This window comes from Bubalus kerabau, chromosome 15, assembly GCF_029407905.1.
Source record: "Bubalus kerabau isolate K-KA32 ecotype Philippines breed swamp buffalo chromosome 15, PCC_UOA_SB_1v2, whole genome shotgun sequence".
Taxonomy (NCBI): domain Eukaryota; kingdom Metazoa; phylum Chordata; class Mammalia; order Artiodactyla; family Bovidae; genus Bubalus; species Bubalus kerabau.
Window position 1 is genome coordinate 20,214,945 of NC_073638.1, and position 15,895 is coordinate 20,230,839.

Consider the following 15,895-nt stretch of genomic DNA (forward strand, 5'->3'; position numbering starts at 1 on the left):
TTTCTATGCAATATTGCTCTTTATAGTATCAGACCTTGCTTCTATCACCAGTCACATCCACAACTGGGTATTGTTTTTGGACTGTGAAGAAAGCTAAGCGCCGAAGAATTGATGCTTTTGAACTGTGGTGTTGGAGAAGACTCTTGAGAGTCCCTTGGACTGCAAAGAGATCTAACCAGTCCATCCTAAAGGAGATCAGTCCTGGGTGTTCACTGGCAGGACTGATGCTGAAGCGGAAACTCCCAATACTTTGGCCACCTCATGCGAAGAGTTGACTCACTGGAAAAGACCCTGATGCTGGGAGGGATTGGGGGCAGGAGGAGAAGGGGACGACGGAGGAAGAGATGGCTGGATGGCACCACCGACTCGATGGACATGAGTTTGAGTGAACTCTGGGACTTGGTGATGGACAGGGAGGCCTGGCATGATGTGATTCATGGGGTCGCAAAAAGTTGGACACGACTGAGCGACTGAACTGATCTGAAGATTTATGTTCTGGCTTTTTATATTAAGCATCTCAAATCTCCTTCATTTCCATTCTATATAATGTATTATTAATCTGCACGACTGGTTTGCAGGTATCTAAAAATTCCCACTTTGGAAAAGAATATGGAAAAGGATAGACATATATTATGTATAACTGAACCACTCTGCTGTACACTGAAAGTAACACACTGTAAATTCAATATCCCAATATAAAATAAAAATTAAAAAAAAAGAGAACTTCCCTCACTGTCCAGTGGTTAAGAATCCATCTGTCAAAGCAGGGGACACAGGTTTGATTCTTGGGCGGAGAAGATCCTACATGCTGTGAGGCAACTAAGCCGGTGGGCCACAACTACTGAGCCCTAGTGCAGCTCGCTGTGGGCTATCTGAGGCAGTGGAAGCCAGGTAGAGCCCTCAGGGTTCCCTGTCCCCAGTCCAGGAAGCTGAGGCGCTAGTCAGGGGCCACTTGTCCGGATTCCGCCAAGTGCCTGCTTTGCCCGGGGGCCTTCGCGCACATCGCCAGCCTGGCCATAGGCCACCAGCACCCAGCTCTCCCCTGTGCTGCAGAGTTCTCTGCGCCCCAGGCCGCCCTGGCCGAAACTCATTGGTCAAGGCCCCAAGCGCCGTGCCTCCTGCTGGACTCGGCACCCCCAGCGCCTGGTCCAGCGCTCACCACCGTTCCCGGTGCACTAAGGCCTCCTCAGCCCGGCCCATACTGCGTGTGGGCTGGACCCTGCCCCCAGAGCCGGGCATTCCGGAGCACCAGGTCCCCTTACCAGACTGCTGCCGCCGGCGCCTCAGGCCTCAAAGATAAGACAGGGCCCCAGGGCCCCACCATGAGCTTTCTGGAGACCTTGGCCCTGAGCTTTGGGGGGTGGGTGGGGACTGGGGAAGAGACTCTAGCCCGAGGGTGACCCAGCATCCGGGTGAAGAGGTGCTGGGGAGGGTAGTGGTCACATGCGGGTGAGATATGGTCTATAAAATTAGAGCATCTATATAATACATATTTCCCTGGTTTCTGTCCTTCTCGCTGCCCTCCTTCCTCTAGGATTGTACCTTCTCTGCTCTCAGCCCAGCCCTAGTCCCTTCCAGAGTCCCTAGTGCATGGAATAAAGTGATTATTAAATCTCACCCCTGCCAAAAAACTGACTCTAAATGACTCTACAGCCTGCAACTACTGAGTCCACATGCCCTAGAGCCTGTCCTCTGCAACAAGGGAAGCCACCTCGATAAGAAACCCAGACACCACAACTAGAGGGTAGCCCCCACGTGCCACAGCTAGAGAAAGCCTGTGCACAGTAACAAAGACTCAGTACAGCCAAAAATAAAAATAAAAAACTTGAAAAAAAAATTAAAAGGAAAAAAAAAACAATTACTGAGGGGTGGGTGGGGAAGTTAAATCTTCTGTCCAGAAAAAAAGGAGTCTTTTCTTCATGATAAGGTTAATGTTTCACCTTGGATTTAAATCTATTTGATTTAAACGACTTGTGCATGTATGTGTGTGCACATACACGTGCACATGTGTATATGTATGTGCGTGCACATACATGTGCCCATGTGCCTTTAAATGACTTGTGCATGTATGTGCATGCACACACGCTAAGACATATCCCAGTCTGCGATCCCATGACTGTAGCCCCCCAGGCTCCTCTGTCCATGGGATTTCCCAGGCAAGAAAACAGGAGTGGGTTGCCATTTCCTTCTCCAGGGAATCTTTCTGACCCAGGGGTGCAACCCACGTCTCTTGTGTCTTCTGCATTGGCAGGTGGATATTCTTTACTATCGCGCCGCCTGGAAATCCCTTTAAATGACTTATTTGTCTATTTTCTTAGGAAATATTTTCTCACTTTATCATTTATCATCCCTGCCTATCTATATTACCAGATACATGCACATCTCAGAGATATTTTCGGTTCATTTTCAGACCACCTCAACAAAGCAAGTTACACAAAATTTTCAGTTTTCTAGTGCATACAGAGGTTATGGTTGTACTATACTAAGTGTGCAACAGCATTCTCTCCATAGAAACAATGTATATACTAAAATTTAAAAATACTTTATTGTTGAAAAAAAAAAAAAGGTAACCACCATCTGAGCCTTCAGAATGTCATAATCATTTTGCTACTGGAGGGTTTGAAATATTGCAAGAAGCCTCAACCTGATAGAGATCCATGAAGTGAGCTAAAGCTGTTAAAAAAAAATAGTGCTAACAGACTTACTTGATGCCAGCTGCCACAAACCTTCAATTTGTTAAAAACACAGTACCTACAGTACACAATAAAACAAAGCACAAAAAAGAGAGGCACAACAGTATACTTATTTGCATGAAGCACGCAACAATCACATCCATGTTCCTCACCAATTATGCCCAGTGCCAAAACAGAAGAGGCAAAAATTTGTAGAGTGAATAAAGGAATTAATAATTTTCCATCTTTTAAAGAACACTTTAAACCCATGCTTCCCTCCTCTTAGTTTTTTTCTTTATCACAGCCAAATTTCTTTCGGGAACTGTTTCTATTTACTGTCCTTTATTGCTACACCTCACATCACTGCCCCCACTCTACCACAATTTGGCTTCAACCACCAATGCTCTACTAAAACTGCTCTTACACTGGAGATGTCAATAGGTTCAAAACTGACATTTTCCTTCTATGAAATGGGTTCCTTCTCACCTTGAAAAGCTATTGCAAACCACCCAGATACCCAAGTCAGAAACCTGGTACAGAAAAACATGCATATCTAGCTCTTTTCAAAAGAGAGGGATAGTATCTTGTGGGGCTGACTATTCCTATCAGCAGACTGCTAAACTGTACTGTGGGAGACCAGATTGTTTATCTGGGTTTTTCAATACAAGGATTATAAATATCCATCAAAATCATTAAATTTAGGTATTTGATTTAGGTTCACCAAATAACCTGATTACTAATTTTCCCCCAGGCATTTAAGTGATAAAAGTGTGTTATATACTATACATGAAATCTGGCTTCCCTCACAGCTCAGTTGGTAAAAATCCCCCTAAAATGCAGGAGACCCCGGTTTGATCCCTAGGTCAGGAAGATCTGCTGGAGAAGGGATAGGATACCCACTCCAGTATTCTGGCCTGGAGAATTACATGGACAGTCCATGGGGTCGCAAAGAGTCAGACATGACCGAGCAACTTTCACTTTCATACATGGAATAAAATCAATGACTAAGAGTATCTACTCCATTCTAAACTAAAAGCTTAATATTCTGACATTATGGATTTCTTTTAAACTTAGATAACCTGAATGAATCCTCCTGAGACTAACAACTTGAAGGACACCTGACTGGACCTTCAAAGTTAAAAACCAAATCTTGAGCAGCACGTGCTATCTTTCTTCTTCCTAAATAGATTGGGTTTCTCTAGGTCTCACAGACCTAGAGAACAAACTTATGGTTGCTGGGAGGAAGGGATAGTTAGGGAGTTTGGGATGGACATGTATACACTGTTACATTTAAGTGGATAACCAACAAGAACCTACTGTATAGTACATGGATCTCTGCTCAATGTAGCATGGCAGCCTGGATGGGAGGGGAGTTTGGGGAGAATGGATACGTGTATATGTATGGTTGAGTCCCTTCTTTGTTCACTTGAAACTATCACTATGTTGTTAACCAGCTATACTCTGATACAAAACAGAAAGTTTAAAAAAAATAATAATTTTTTAAATTAAAAAAAAAAAAAAACCCAACGCATCTGAAATGCAATTCTGCTGCTGCTGCTGCTGCTAAGTCACTTCAGTTGTGTCCGACTCTGTGCGACCCCACAGACGGCAGCCCACCAGGCTCCCCCGTCCCTGGGATTCTCCAGGCAAGAACACTGGAGTGGGTTGCCATTTCTTTCTCCAATGCATGAAAGTGAAAAGTGAAAGTGAAGTCGCTCAGTCGTGTCCAACCCTCAGCGACCCCATGGACTGCAGCCCACCAGGCTCCTCCGTCCATGGGATTTTCCAGGCAAGAGTACTGGAGTGGGGTGCCATCACCATTCTACTACACTAGTAATCAATTACTCAATTCAATGCTTAAAAAATCTGAGACACTGAATTTTGGGTTGGACCAATAATTATAAACAGACTAACAAGTATCTCATACTCCTGATTCTTTCAGTGAATACTATATACTATTATAACTATTACTGTTATAATATTAAAGAGCAGAACAGTACATAACATTTAATGATCAATTACTAAACCTACTGTACTTAATGGTACCTATAAAGCATATGGCAACAGAATATAATTTACTAACCAAAATTGTTAATGCTACAACCAAAGGAATTTAATAATAAAAGTAGACATAAAGTAGTTTTGATTTCTTCACATTTAGTACCTACAAAAAATAAATTACACTTAAGAGCTTAAATATTATGAGGAAGTGATAGAGAACTTCAATTTTAGGTTAATAATATGCAGTTTTGCCTTTAAATAGAAATTTTAAAATTCAGGAATCTGTGCAAATAGTAATAATTTCTCTGGATTCTAAAGAAAAATCCCTATCTACATTCTAATATCAGGGTCATGTATACTACTACCATTAAGAACTGAAATGTTTAAAAGTAATATTTGATGTAATTTCTAAATTTTATAAATACTACTACCAACTAACAGTTGTATCACACTTTACAATTAAAACTGTAAAGCACACAGTTCATGAACTGTAATTATAAACATAAGGCTGACAGAGCAAAACTGTTACCCTCACTGTGCAGAGTGAGACATTAAGGCTCAGAGACTGTAGGTTATATACCTGAGGCCACATAATTAGCAAAGGGTAGAATCAGCATTTAAAATCAAGGCCTGCTAATGATGCTTTCCTGTAGCATGCTGCTGTGAAATAACTGTTATACTGAAACCAAGTCTGCCTAAACCAAATTCTCTTACTGAGTTTTTTATTAATCTCTACATGCAAAACTTTTTTGCCTTTCCTTGTCCCCTCTGACTTCAATCCTGTGCTAACTGAACGCTAATCAACCAACAGCCAGATGACTAAAGCTGCTGTTGTCAGTATCACTATTAACGTTACTATACTAAAATTGCTGTTATAGATATCAGCATTAATGTACAAACTCAGGTTACTTGGCAGACCCCCAAGTCACGAGCCACCTAGCCAGAGAATCTTAAACCACAGACTTCTGACTCCCAAGCTGTCACAAAACAATGATTAATTCTAGCCTCTTTGTTCTTTCCCTTTAATAAGCACCTAACTCAAAGATCAGGTGGGAGTGGATCTGAGACTTGTCTCTCACTCCCTTGTTTGGTACCCTGCAATAAATGGTGTACTTTCCTTCACCACAAACATGTCAGTAGATTGGCTTTCCTGCATCTGGGGAACAGACCTGAGTTCAGAACAGACAGTAGTATGCTGCAGATGAGAACAGAGCACTAGACTAAGAGTCCAATAACCAAGTTTAAAAAGTCTTTTGGAATGTCAGAAATTTAATTTTAATTCTATGGAGGAAATGTAGCCTGGAACTTATTATTTTCAAAAACATTTATTAAGCAACGGTCTACCTGCATGAGAATTTTTACTAATAAGCAGCAACAGTCATGCCTCCTCAAGCCCAAATTATCACTGCCTCTACTTACTGCTTATCTGTGAGAATGAGAAGAGACAAAATGTTTAAGTAATTACAGAGCACATAAATCTATGTAGCTTCTGGGTCATAACTTTTAAAAAGTATACTCTAACCCAACTGGCAACTTAAAAATATAAAAAAATAAAAAACACAACCATTTACAAACTTCTAAAACATGATTTTTCAGAGACTATAGTGTAAAAGCATGCTTCACTTACCGCTGGGGGAGGAGCCTATCATTAGCCAGGTAGCCTGGTTTATGAATCTCTTTATTATAATCTCCATACTTGGCTTGGACAGCATAGGAAGCCAAAAGAACTGCAGTTTCTGGTGGACAATATATCTCATCATTTAATATAGCTTCTTTAACTTGCAAGAAAAAAAGTCTCTGGGTTATTTCTTGAATTAACTCCTCAGAAACATCTTCAGGAAAGAATTTAGCTCTAAATTTGAATTGCAAAGGATTCTCTTTTTTAACATCTTGCTGTGTCACCTGTAATAGTAATTTCAAGTATAGTCAATAAAAATCTTAGGTTCACAATAACTGACCATAGTCACATAATATTCTCTTTTGGTACAAAATAGGATATAAAACATAAGATTCTAAATCTATTAAGATTTTAAACCTGTAATAAATGTGAGAAAAAGATGCCATGCTTATGAATGTGACTGATAACTCACAGATCCTAATTAATAACCTAATTGAAATTTCTCCAGAGCAACTTATCCTGAAGATGTTTAAATTAAGATCAAAGTACTTAGCAATACCTTATAGTATTTCTTACTGCTGAGTTTTCAAATAGGAAAAAAATGAACATTTCTTTTTTTGAAGATGATGATGATATGGTGATGGTACCTTAGTAAATTAAAAGACATGACACTTCTAATGATTCACAGAGATAACTATAAAAAGAGGTTTAAAATCAGTTAGACTCTGAGTTTTTCTGGCTCAGTCTGACTGATTTAACATGATCAAAATTAACTTCAAAGCAACTTAATTATTAGCTAGACATGTTATCATAACACTTTACCTTCTTATTTAGTTTAAGCCATGTAGAATAGCCCTTGCTGTCCACGTACTGCAGCCCAAAAAACCAGACCTCACGCAAACCAACTGTTTTCACCACCTTAAAAAAAAAAGTTTATTTCAGTTCAGCACTCACATTGTAATCAGAAGGCACTATACTTCAAAGGAAGAACAAAACCACATGGAAATTATAGGTTTATTCCTTTGCTACAGTAAAGATCTTTCCTAAATTTAACATACTAATTAAAGGAATATTCCTAAAAATTTAAGTTCAGGTTTTATTAAATTTCATAATGTCATTTCAATCTTATCTGATCCACTCTTCTGTATGCCCTTTTCCTTCTCATCTGCCAACATGACCCTAACAGATAAAAAGAAGAATCTGGGGAAAAGATACAGAGCTATCTTAACCCCACTTTCCTATTTCAATTTATCACTGCCCCTAACCCAAACTATACTATCAAGCAGCCCAAACAAATAGTATCATTTGGTAATAAGACTCTCTGAGGACATGTAAATGCCGTGCCTCAGGCTATCCAGCTGCTGCTTTCACCTCCATTCCTACCTACCTTCACTCAGCATCATATATTCTATGTTCTACTCTCACTGAGCAAGAAACCATTCTTGGAACATGCCATAAATTTTACCCTTCTATAGCTTTGCTCATGCTTCTTCCCCTCCCTAGAATGTTCCTTCTGTACTTTTATTTTTCTTTGCTTTTCTCCTGTACTTTTACCACCTGTTAAATAATGTATTCCTCAAGGCCCAGCTCAACTAACATGCTTCTGTGAATGAAGCTTTCCTATCATCTAGACAAAATTAATCACTTGGTCCTTAGTAACTCCACAGTACTTTATTTATACTGCTGCTTAAACACTTATTTTATCATAATTAATTATTATTAGTACAGTGTCTATTTACATTCCTTGGCTGTTTAAAACTAAGGACAAAGATTACTGCCTTATTCATCTTAATATTCATGTCATTTCCAAGAATGACTAGCTTGTGGTAGGTACTCAAGAATACGTGAGTCTGAGTGAACTCCGGGAGTTGGTGATGGACAGGGAGGCCTGGCGTGCTGCGATTCATGGGGTCGCAAAGAGTCGGACACGACTGAGCGACTGAACTGAACTGAAAGTGGTAAGCTAGGATTATTAACTCACACTCGGGATTATGCCAACAAAATCATATTTTTAACTCTGAATTTAAAATGAGGGAGGTGAGAGTTTATTAGGACTTTACAAAAAGATTCAACATTAGTTCTTTAGTAAACATTCTTGGTTTAAAACAAATAATAAATATTTCTTTTAAAATAAAAATCTAAAAACATGCCAGGCTTTTGGTTTCAAGATAGTAAATGCAACCCTTCAGTTTACTTTCCCTCTTGAAAAAATTTCACTGAAATGACACAAAAAGTAAAAATAAGAAAAAAATTTTAGCTGTGGAAAAAAAAAATTTAGCTGTGCAAGGAAAGGTTACCACTTAAAAAAAAAAAGAGAGAGAGAATTGTCTGAATGATATGGTATATAAATATCCACAGTGACAGCAAAAGCTGATCAATGCCAAACAACCAAAACTTGAATGTGGACAAAGGAGATCCCAGATAATTTAACTTTGGCAAAAGACAGGTTGTCCCACCACAGCCACAGAAAACATTTCAGCTCAGAGTGGCAAAAACAAGAAATGTCAAGAGCAGCACCAAAGCAGCAAGCCTCAGTTTTGTCTCCAGGCTTTCTGTGAGTCACAACACTGCTAAGTACAAAAGGGATCTGCCAGAGGAGCACAAGGGACAGCCTCTTAAATTCAGACTGGCACAACACACACCAGAAAAATAAGAGACCACAGTTGGGAAATTCCTTTAACAAGCTCCATCTTTCCCTATTTCTGAAAGTCTTGGGCACATAACTACAACATATGTATATTTATTTATAAGTTATACATATGCTATCACATTAATATATCAGAAAGCGCATCCTAAAAAATTAAAAGAAAGATAAAAATACAAACAAACATTTTAGTATTTTTTCTTGCACTGTAACAGATGATGCTGAGTACTCCTGGGGGTAGTACTATTATAGTCTCACATGCAGAAGCTGGAAGAGGAGGCCAGTGAAGAAAGTCAGCAGGTAGCAAACCAAAGGACCTCACAAACTCAACCAGAGCCCCTCCACATGGCAGACGGCTTCAAGCTGACATCCTAATCAGAAGTGAGGGTTTGCTACAGGTGGATTCATCTGAGAGAACTCCTGCCCCTAGGTCTGCTGGTCTGACCCTGAACCTACTGACCTTGACCTGACAGCCAGCTCACCCATATACTCAACTTCACCCAAGGTAACACCAGATTTGGATCTGGAATTTGGGCTCAAGTTGTCAAGATACAGAACAGGGACTACAAGAAGTAACTGCTGAGAAAGGCCGTAACAGATAGCAATGCTCTTTAACTTAGATCTTTTCATTTACAATATGAAGTGTGTGTGTGTAAGTGTGTGTGTGTGTATCAAACACTGTTCTACACAGTTTACATGAAGTCTCAATTAATTCTGACAAAAACCCTCTGAAGGAATAATGTTACCACCATCCTCATTTGTATAAATGAGAAAAATGAGACAAAGAAAGTAATTTGTATGAAGTCAAACAGCAACATCTGGGACTCCACCTCTAGCAGTGTGGTTCCAGGGCCCATGTTTTTCAAAAACTACACATTACTGCATCATAAAACATGTAGTTTCCTTTTCCCTGATATCTAAATAAACTAAAGCAATTCTGCTTAGAAAAAAAAAAACAAATATTTTATTTCTCACTATCCAATACCAAAAAGGCCCATGTGCTAATTTGTTTTTGACTAACACAAAACATTTTGCTCACTATAAATAACATTTCAATTTGCTGAGTACAGTAAATGCTAACTCCATCCACATTTTTATTCAAGACAGCTTATGTACTTACAAACATGAGACCTAGAAGAATCAACAGAAGTATGAGTTCACAAAAGTAAAATATCTATAATGTAAATTGCATGCAATTGCTTACGATGTTGCCTTAAAAAATTGCTCACAACAAAAAAAATCCTTTCATCTCCAAAAAGATTTTATCTGGCCGTTCAAGTTCATTAATTATCTAATTAGTAGATTAAGTTTATTACCTAGTCAAGGGAAGAAACAACTTCCCAGGAGTTTTGAATTTTTATGTCATCATTACTCGGGATCAGGAGGTAATTAGTATGTTATTCACTGCTGTAATACCAGGAACTCTCCCATTTTCTAAGGTCAATAGTTAGCATGACCACAGACTACTGCTCTCCTGATCCTAAGTTCATGTAAAAGTTCTTGTAAAAGTTCATGTAAAAGCTACCTCCTCCTTTCTGCAATCAATTCACTTCTTAAACACCTGACCCCTAGTCACCAATCTCGTTCCTCCTTTTCTCAATACAACTTGACTACTTAAATCATTATATACAGCATTACCTGGGGAGCCTCAATAAAAGTACTAATAGTTTAGAGTAGGTCCTAGACAATCAAACAGAATCTCTAGAGGTGGTTTCCAGGCACTGCTTTATTTTTCTCTTTAAAGCTCCCCAGGGTGGCTCAAGTGTGCACTCAAGAGTAATAAAAAAGATAAAATCAATAGTTCAAGTTCTTTAACATGACATCCATGTTCTAACTCCAGGCTAGCATATTATGAGCCTACGACATCAAACTGCTATCAGGGCCCTATTTATAGTTTATGCCTTTGCTCCTGCCATCTCCTTGAAACCCAAGTTCCCCTGCCGAGTTTATGATTAATCTCTCTATCCAACTTTACTCCCATTCTTGTCCCCTCTGACCTTAATCCTGTGCTAACTGAACACTAATCAACCAGAGTCAGATGGCCAAAACTGCTGCCATTGTTGTTAATACCAATAATGTAGTAAAACTGCCCTTGTATCATCATGTATCATCATTAACACACAGGTTACTTCTCCAGGGCGAGATAAGCTAAGAGACCCTCAGGTAACAAAACCAGAGATATCCTGACTAACCAAACCAAAACTACAATTAAGAAATGTCACAGAAATATCACATGATGATTAACCCCAGCTTCTCTGTTCTTTCCCTTCTGTAAAAAACCTCTAACTCAAAGACCAAGTTGGACTGGATCTGAGACTTGTCTCCCACTCCCTTGCTTGGTGCCTTACAATAAACCCTTATTCCACTGCAAACTCTCGCTGTTAAGAGTCTGACTTTCTGTGCATTGGGTATACAAGCCCATTGCTCGTTTACATCCTCTGTCTAGGATCAACACCTATTCCACTCATGGACTATGGAGAATATCACTGAATTCCTTTTAGTCCTCATTACAACGATTTTCATATCAGATGTTTAATAAACACGTGCTAATAATTATTTTTTAAAAGTCCCATCTCTCAAATCTAGAAATGAGAAAGACTATCCCTACAGTTGTTCAAAATATCTGAACAAGTACTGTGAAAAATTTCAAATGCTACATTGTAGCATTTTAAGTAAAGGTATAGAAAAACAGAAAAAGTATGCAATAGCATGCACACTATGGTGTCAAAATTGCATACTTCATGTAGTGAATGATACCTGGTCAAAAAGCTGTTTGCCAGTTGTGTTGGGCTGAATGGCAAATTCCAGCTCAGCATCCATCGTTGTTACTCTTACATTGATCTGCAATGAAAACAAAAGGTATAATCAGCAGAAAAAAGAAAATACTTAAGTATAATGTCAGGCATGAGAAAATATTTAAGCAATTAAAAAACAACTCAATGTACCTAATATTTTCTTTATTAAAGTGATAGTTTGATTTATTTTTATTTTTGATTTATTGAATACTTAACATACATTAGGTGCCAGGTCTGGTGCTTTTCACATTCTTATTTAGCATCTGCAACAATACCAGGAGATATGTGCATTTCCACATTAGTATTCATTTATATAGAAAACTCTCTGTCACTTGCCCAAGAACACACAGATATTAAAAAGCAGGGCAGGTATTTAACTGATGTACAACTCCAAATTCTTTGAATGTTCACTAGTCCATATTTCTTTTGACACAAAAATCAAATATTGTTTTATTTATACTGTAAATGTATTCTTTACTTTATAAAAAGCATTCACCTATTGCCTTTTACTTGCTAGACTTTTTCAAATTCTGATTTTTATGTGTAAATAACTTCCTAGGTAGATATCTCACCAAAAATGTAACATGCCTTAACCAAAGTAATTTTTATTCCAGAATAGCATCTTCACCTAGAATCCACCATGGCATAGTAAAAACTTATCTTTTAACTCACACTATTAGAACTCTAAATCAGACTTATTTCCCCTTATCTTTAACTCATTCTAAAAACCACATGTACCTCTGCACATGTACTTTTATCTGAAATACTTTCTCCAATCAAAAATACCTTTTAGAGCTCCTTCTTTATAATAATCTTTTAGGAAATATTAATACACATAAAATGTATGTAACATATATAGACAATGATATTTGGTTTTTATCCTGGTTCCCAGCAGAGCTCCTAAAATCCTTTAAATTCGCTGAGTGATAGATGTGAGAGGATTTTCTGTTATTCACAACAAGCTCCTTTCAATCATACCAGAGTTTATGCTAATGGGTGACTCTAGATGGACCCTAATAGCTTCAGAATGGGGGCCAGCACCCAGAGAAACCAATCATGCCATTAGAGGAGTAAACCTTTCAGCCACCCATCCCAACTACCCAGGAGAGTGAATGAGAAGGAAGGAGAGCTGATCTCCAAGGTCCAATGATTTAATCAATCATGCCTATGAAATGGAACTCCATAAAACCCTAAACAAAGGGGTTCAGAACGCACCCACTTGCTGACAGGGTGGTGCATCGCAAACTCCACAAAGACAGAAAGAAGCTACTTCCCTCAGGATCCTTCTGGACCTCACCCTCTACATCCATGTTCTTTATAGTTCCCTTTACATTAACCAGTCAGTAACAGCAGTAAAGTGCTTCCCTGAGTTCTGTGAGCTGTTATAGCATATTACAGAACCTGAAGAAGGGATTGCGGGAATCTCCAAACCTTAGGCAAGTTAGTCAGGAGAGACAGTCACACGCATTACCTGTGATTAGCTTCAGCAGTCTAGTGGTCTGGGCCCTTATCTCTGGGGTTTGCGTTAACTCTGGGTAGCGCATCAGAATAAATTAAACTGCAGGACACACAACTGGTATCCACAGAGAACTCCGGAACTGACTGGTATGGAAAACCCACCCATTGGGTATCAGAATATTTTGAATTACCAAAGTGTTTTCCTTTACCCATAAATCTACCATTCAACTTTAAAACTAGAAATGACAAAGCAGTGTCACCAGTATATTTCTTCTTTGTGAATTTCTGGAACCCCAATCCCCACTGCTGCTGCTGCCAAGTCGCTTCAGTCATGTCCAACTCTGTGTGACCCCATGGACTGCAGCCTACCAGGCTTCTCTGTCCATGGGATTCTCCAGGCAAGAACACTGGAATGGGTTTCAATCCCCACAAATAAGCACTAACCTAAATTTTCTGTTTGTGATCCTCTTAATTTTTTTAAAAAACAATAGTTCTATCACAAATGTAGGTATCTATGGTAAAATATTATTTAGTTTTTGATTTTTAGCTGTTTTGTTGTTGTTCAGTTGCTAAGTCGTGTCTGACTCTTGTGACCCCATGGACTGTATGTGGTCTGCCTGGCTCCTCTGTCCATGGGATTTTCCAGGTAAGAATACTTGAGCAGGTTGTCTGTTCCTTCTCCAGGGGATCTTTCTAAAATTGTATAGTACTTGCTAATAAAGTCTTCCTTGATGTGGACAACGATTACAATATGTATTTACTTTATGAAAATGCATCAGCAGCATATATATTCTTTTGCATATGCATATTCTATTTTTTTATATATTCTAATTCAATAAAAGGTTTAAACAAAAATTTTGCTAAACTATAATTTGCCTTTTCAGTTATATTTCTAAGATTCATTGGTGTTTTTGTTAGTAGTTGCAATTCACTCATCTTTATGTGACTAGAGAGTAATTCATTTATCATTTTCCTATCAATTGACATTAAATTGTTTCCAATTTTTTGGTTTTTAAGAACAAAACTGCTGTGAACATTCTTGAACATGTCTCCTACTACAAGTGTCTGAGTTCCTCTATAAGTATAACTCAGGAGAATCCCTGGGTGACCAAGTACACACCTTCTACTTCACAATGTAATGCTGAATTTTCTTCTAACATGACAGCATCAATTTACACTCCCACCAACAGTGAATAAGAATTGCTGCTGCTTTGTATGTTCACTAGTAGTTATCAGATTTGCTAATGTTTAACAATCTAGTAGGTATAAGCTGATATCTCAGTATGTTATTAATACACAGATTCTTGATTCCTAATGAAGTTGGAACATTTTCTTATGTGTATATGCAGAATTGTAAGACAGCCCTCATGACTTCCCCCAACCCCTACAACTTACTCCCATGATTACATTAACATTACATGATAAAAGAGATCTTGAAGATGTACTTAAGGTTACTAATCAGTTGATCTTAAGATAGTAAAATTATTGTGGGTGGATCTGAATTAATCTCACCAACTCTGCAACCCCATGGACTGCAGCCCACCAAGCTTCTCTGAACAGTAAATTACCTTTAACTAAAAAGACAATAATAATGCCCTAGGTTAGAATTTCTCCAATTTCAAAGTCTCAGGATCTCCTTATGCTCTTCCCAAAAAGCTTTTATGTGAGTTCTCTACCCATATTCACATTAGAAATTAAAACTGAGAAAATGTTAAGATATTAACTTAAATATAACAAGAATAAACCTATCAGATGTTAACACAAAAAACATCAAGTAGGCTTTTCAGAAAAGTCTACTTACATGTTTGTTTAAAAAAGGCCCAGAAGGCTAACATCAGAGCTGTTTCATTTGATTCTAAGAGTAATTCCGTTGTTCAGTCGCTAAGTTGTGTCAGACTCTGAAACACCATGGATTGCAGCACGCCAGGATTCCCTGTCCTTCACTGTCTCCTGGAGTTTGCTCACCACAATTAAGTTGGTAATGCCATCCATCCATCTCATCCCTTTGTCGCCCCCTTCTCCTGCCCTGAATCTCTCCCAGCATCAGGGTCTTTTCCAACGAAGTCAGCTCCTTGCATCAGGTGGCTGGAGTATTGGAGCTTTAGCGTCAGGTCTTCCAGTGAATACTCAGGGTTGATTTCCTTTAGGATTGACTGGTTTGACCTCCTTGCTGTCAAAGGGACTCTCAAGAGAGTCTTCTCCAACACCACAATTCAAAAGCATCAATTCTTCAGTACTCGGCCGTCTTTATGGTGCAACTCTCCCATCTGTACATAACTACTGGAAAAAGCACAGCTTTTGACTAGACGGATCCTTGTCAGCAACGTGATAGCCTTGATTTTTAACATACTATCTAGATTTGTCATAGCTGCCCATTCCAGTGTTCTGGCCTGGAGAATTCCATGGCCTAAGTCCATGGGGTCGCAAAGAGTCGGATATGACTGAGCGACTTTCACTTTCACTCCTTACAAGGAGCAAGCCATCTTTTAATTTCATGGCTGCAGTCACCCTTTGCAGTGATTTTGGAGCCTAAGAAAATAAAATCTGTCAATATTTCCAATTTTCCCCCATCTATTTGGGATGAAGAGATGGGACCAGATGCCATTATCTTAGTTTTTTGAATGTTGAGTTTTAAGCCAACTTTTTCACTCTCCTTTCACTTTCATCAAGAGGCTCATTAGTTCTTTTTCACTTTCTACCATAAAGG

General features: G+C 38.7%; 1 protein-coding gene across 4 annotated transcripts in view; it reads right to left on the reverse strand.

The window, feature by feature from the left end:
• RDX (radixin) overlaps nucleotides 1–15,895 on the reverse strand; it is a 107,307-nt gene that overhangs the window by 71,376 nt on the left and 20,036 nt on the right. For all 4 annotated transcript variants that reach the window (XM_055547836.1, XM_055547832.1, XM_055547833.1 and 1 more), the window contains 3 exons: nucleotides 11,693–11,776; nucleotides 7,114–7,209; nucleotides 6,301–6,575 (listed from right to left, as the gene is read on the reverse strand). In XM_055547836.1, the coding sequence (XP_055403811.1) occupies nucleotides 6,301–6,575; nucleotides 7,114–7,209; nucleotides 11,693–11,776 (455 nt within the window). The remainder of the gene's footprint in view (nucleotides 1–6,300; nucleotides 6,576–7,113; nucleotides 7,210–11,692; nucleotides 11,777–15,895) is intronic.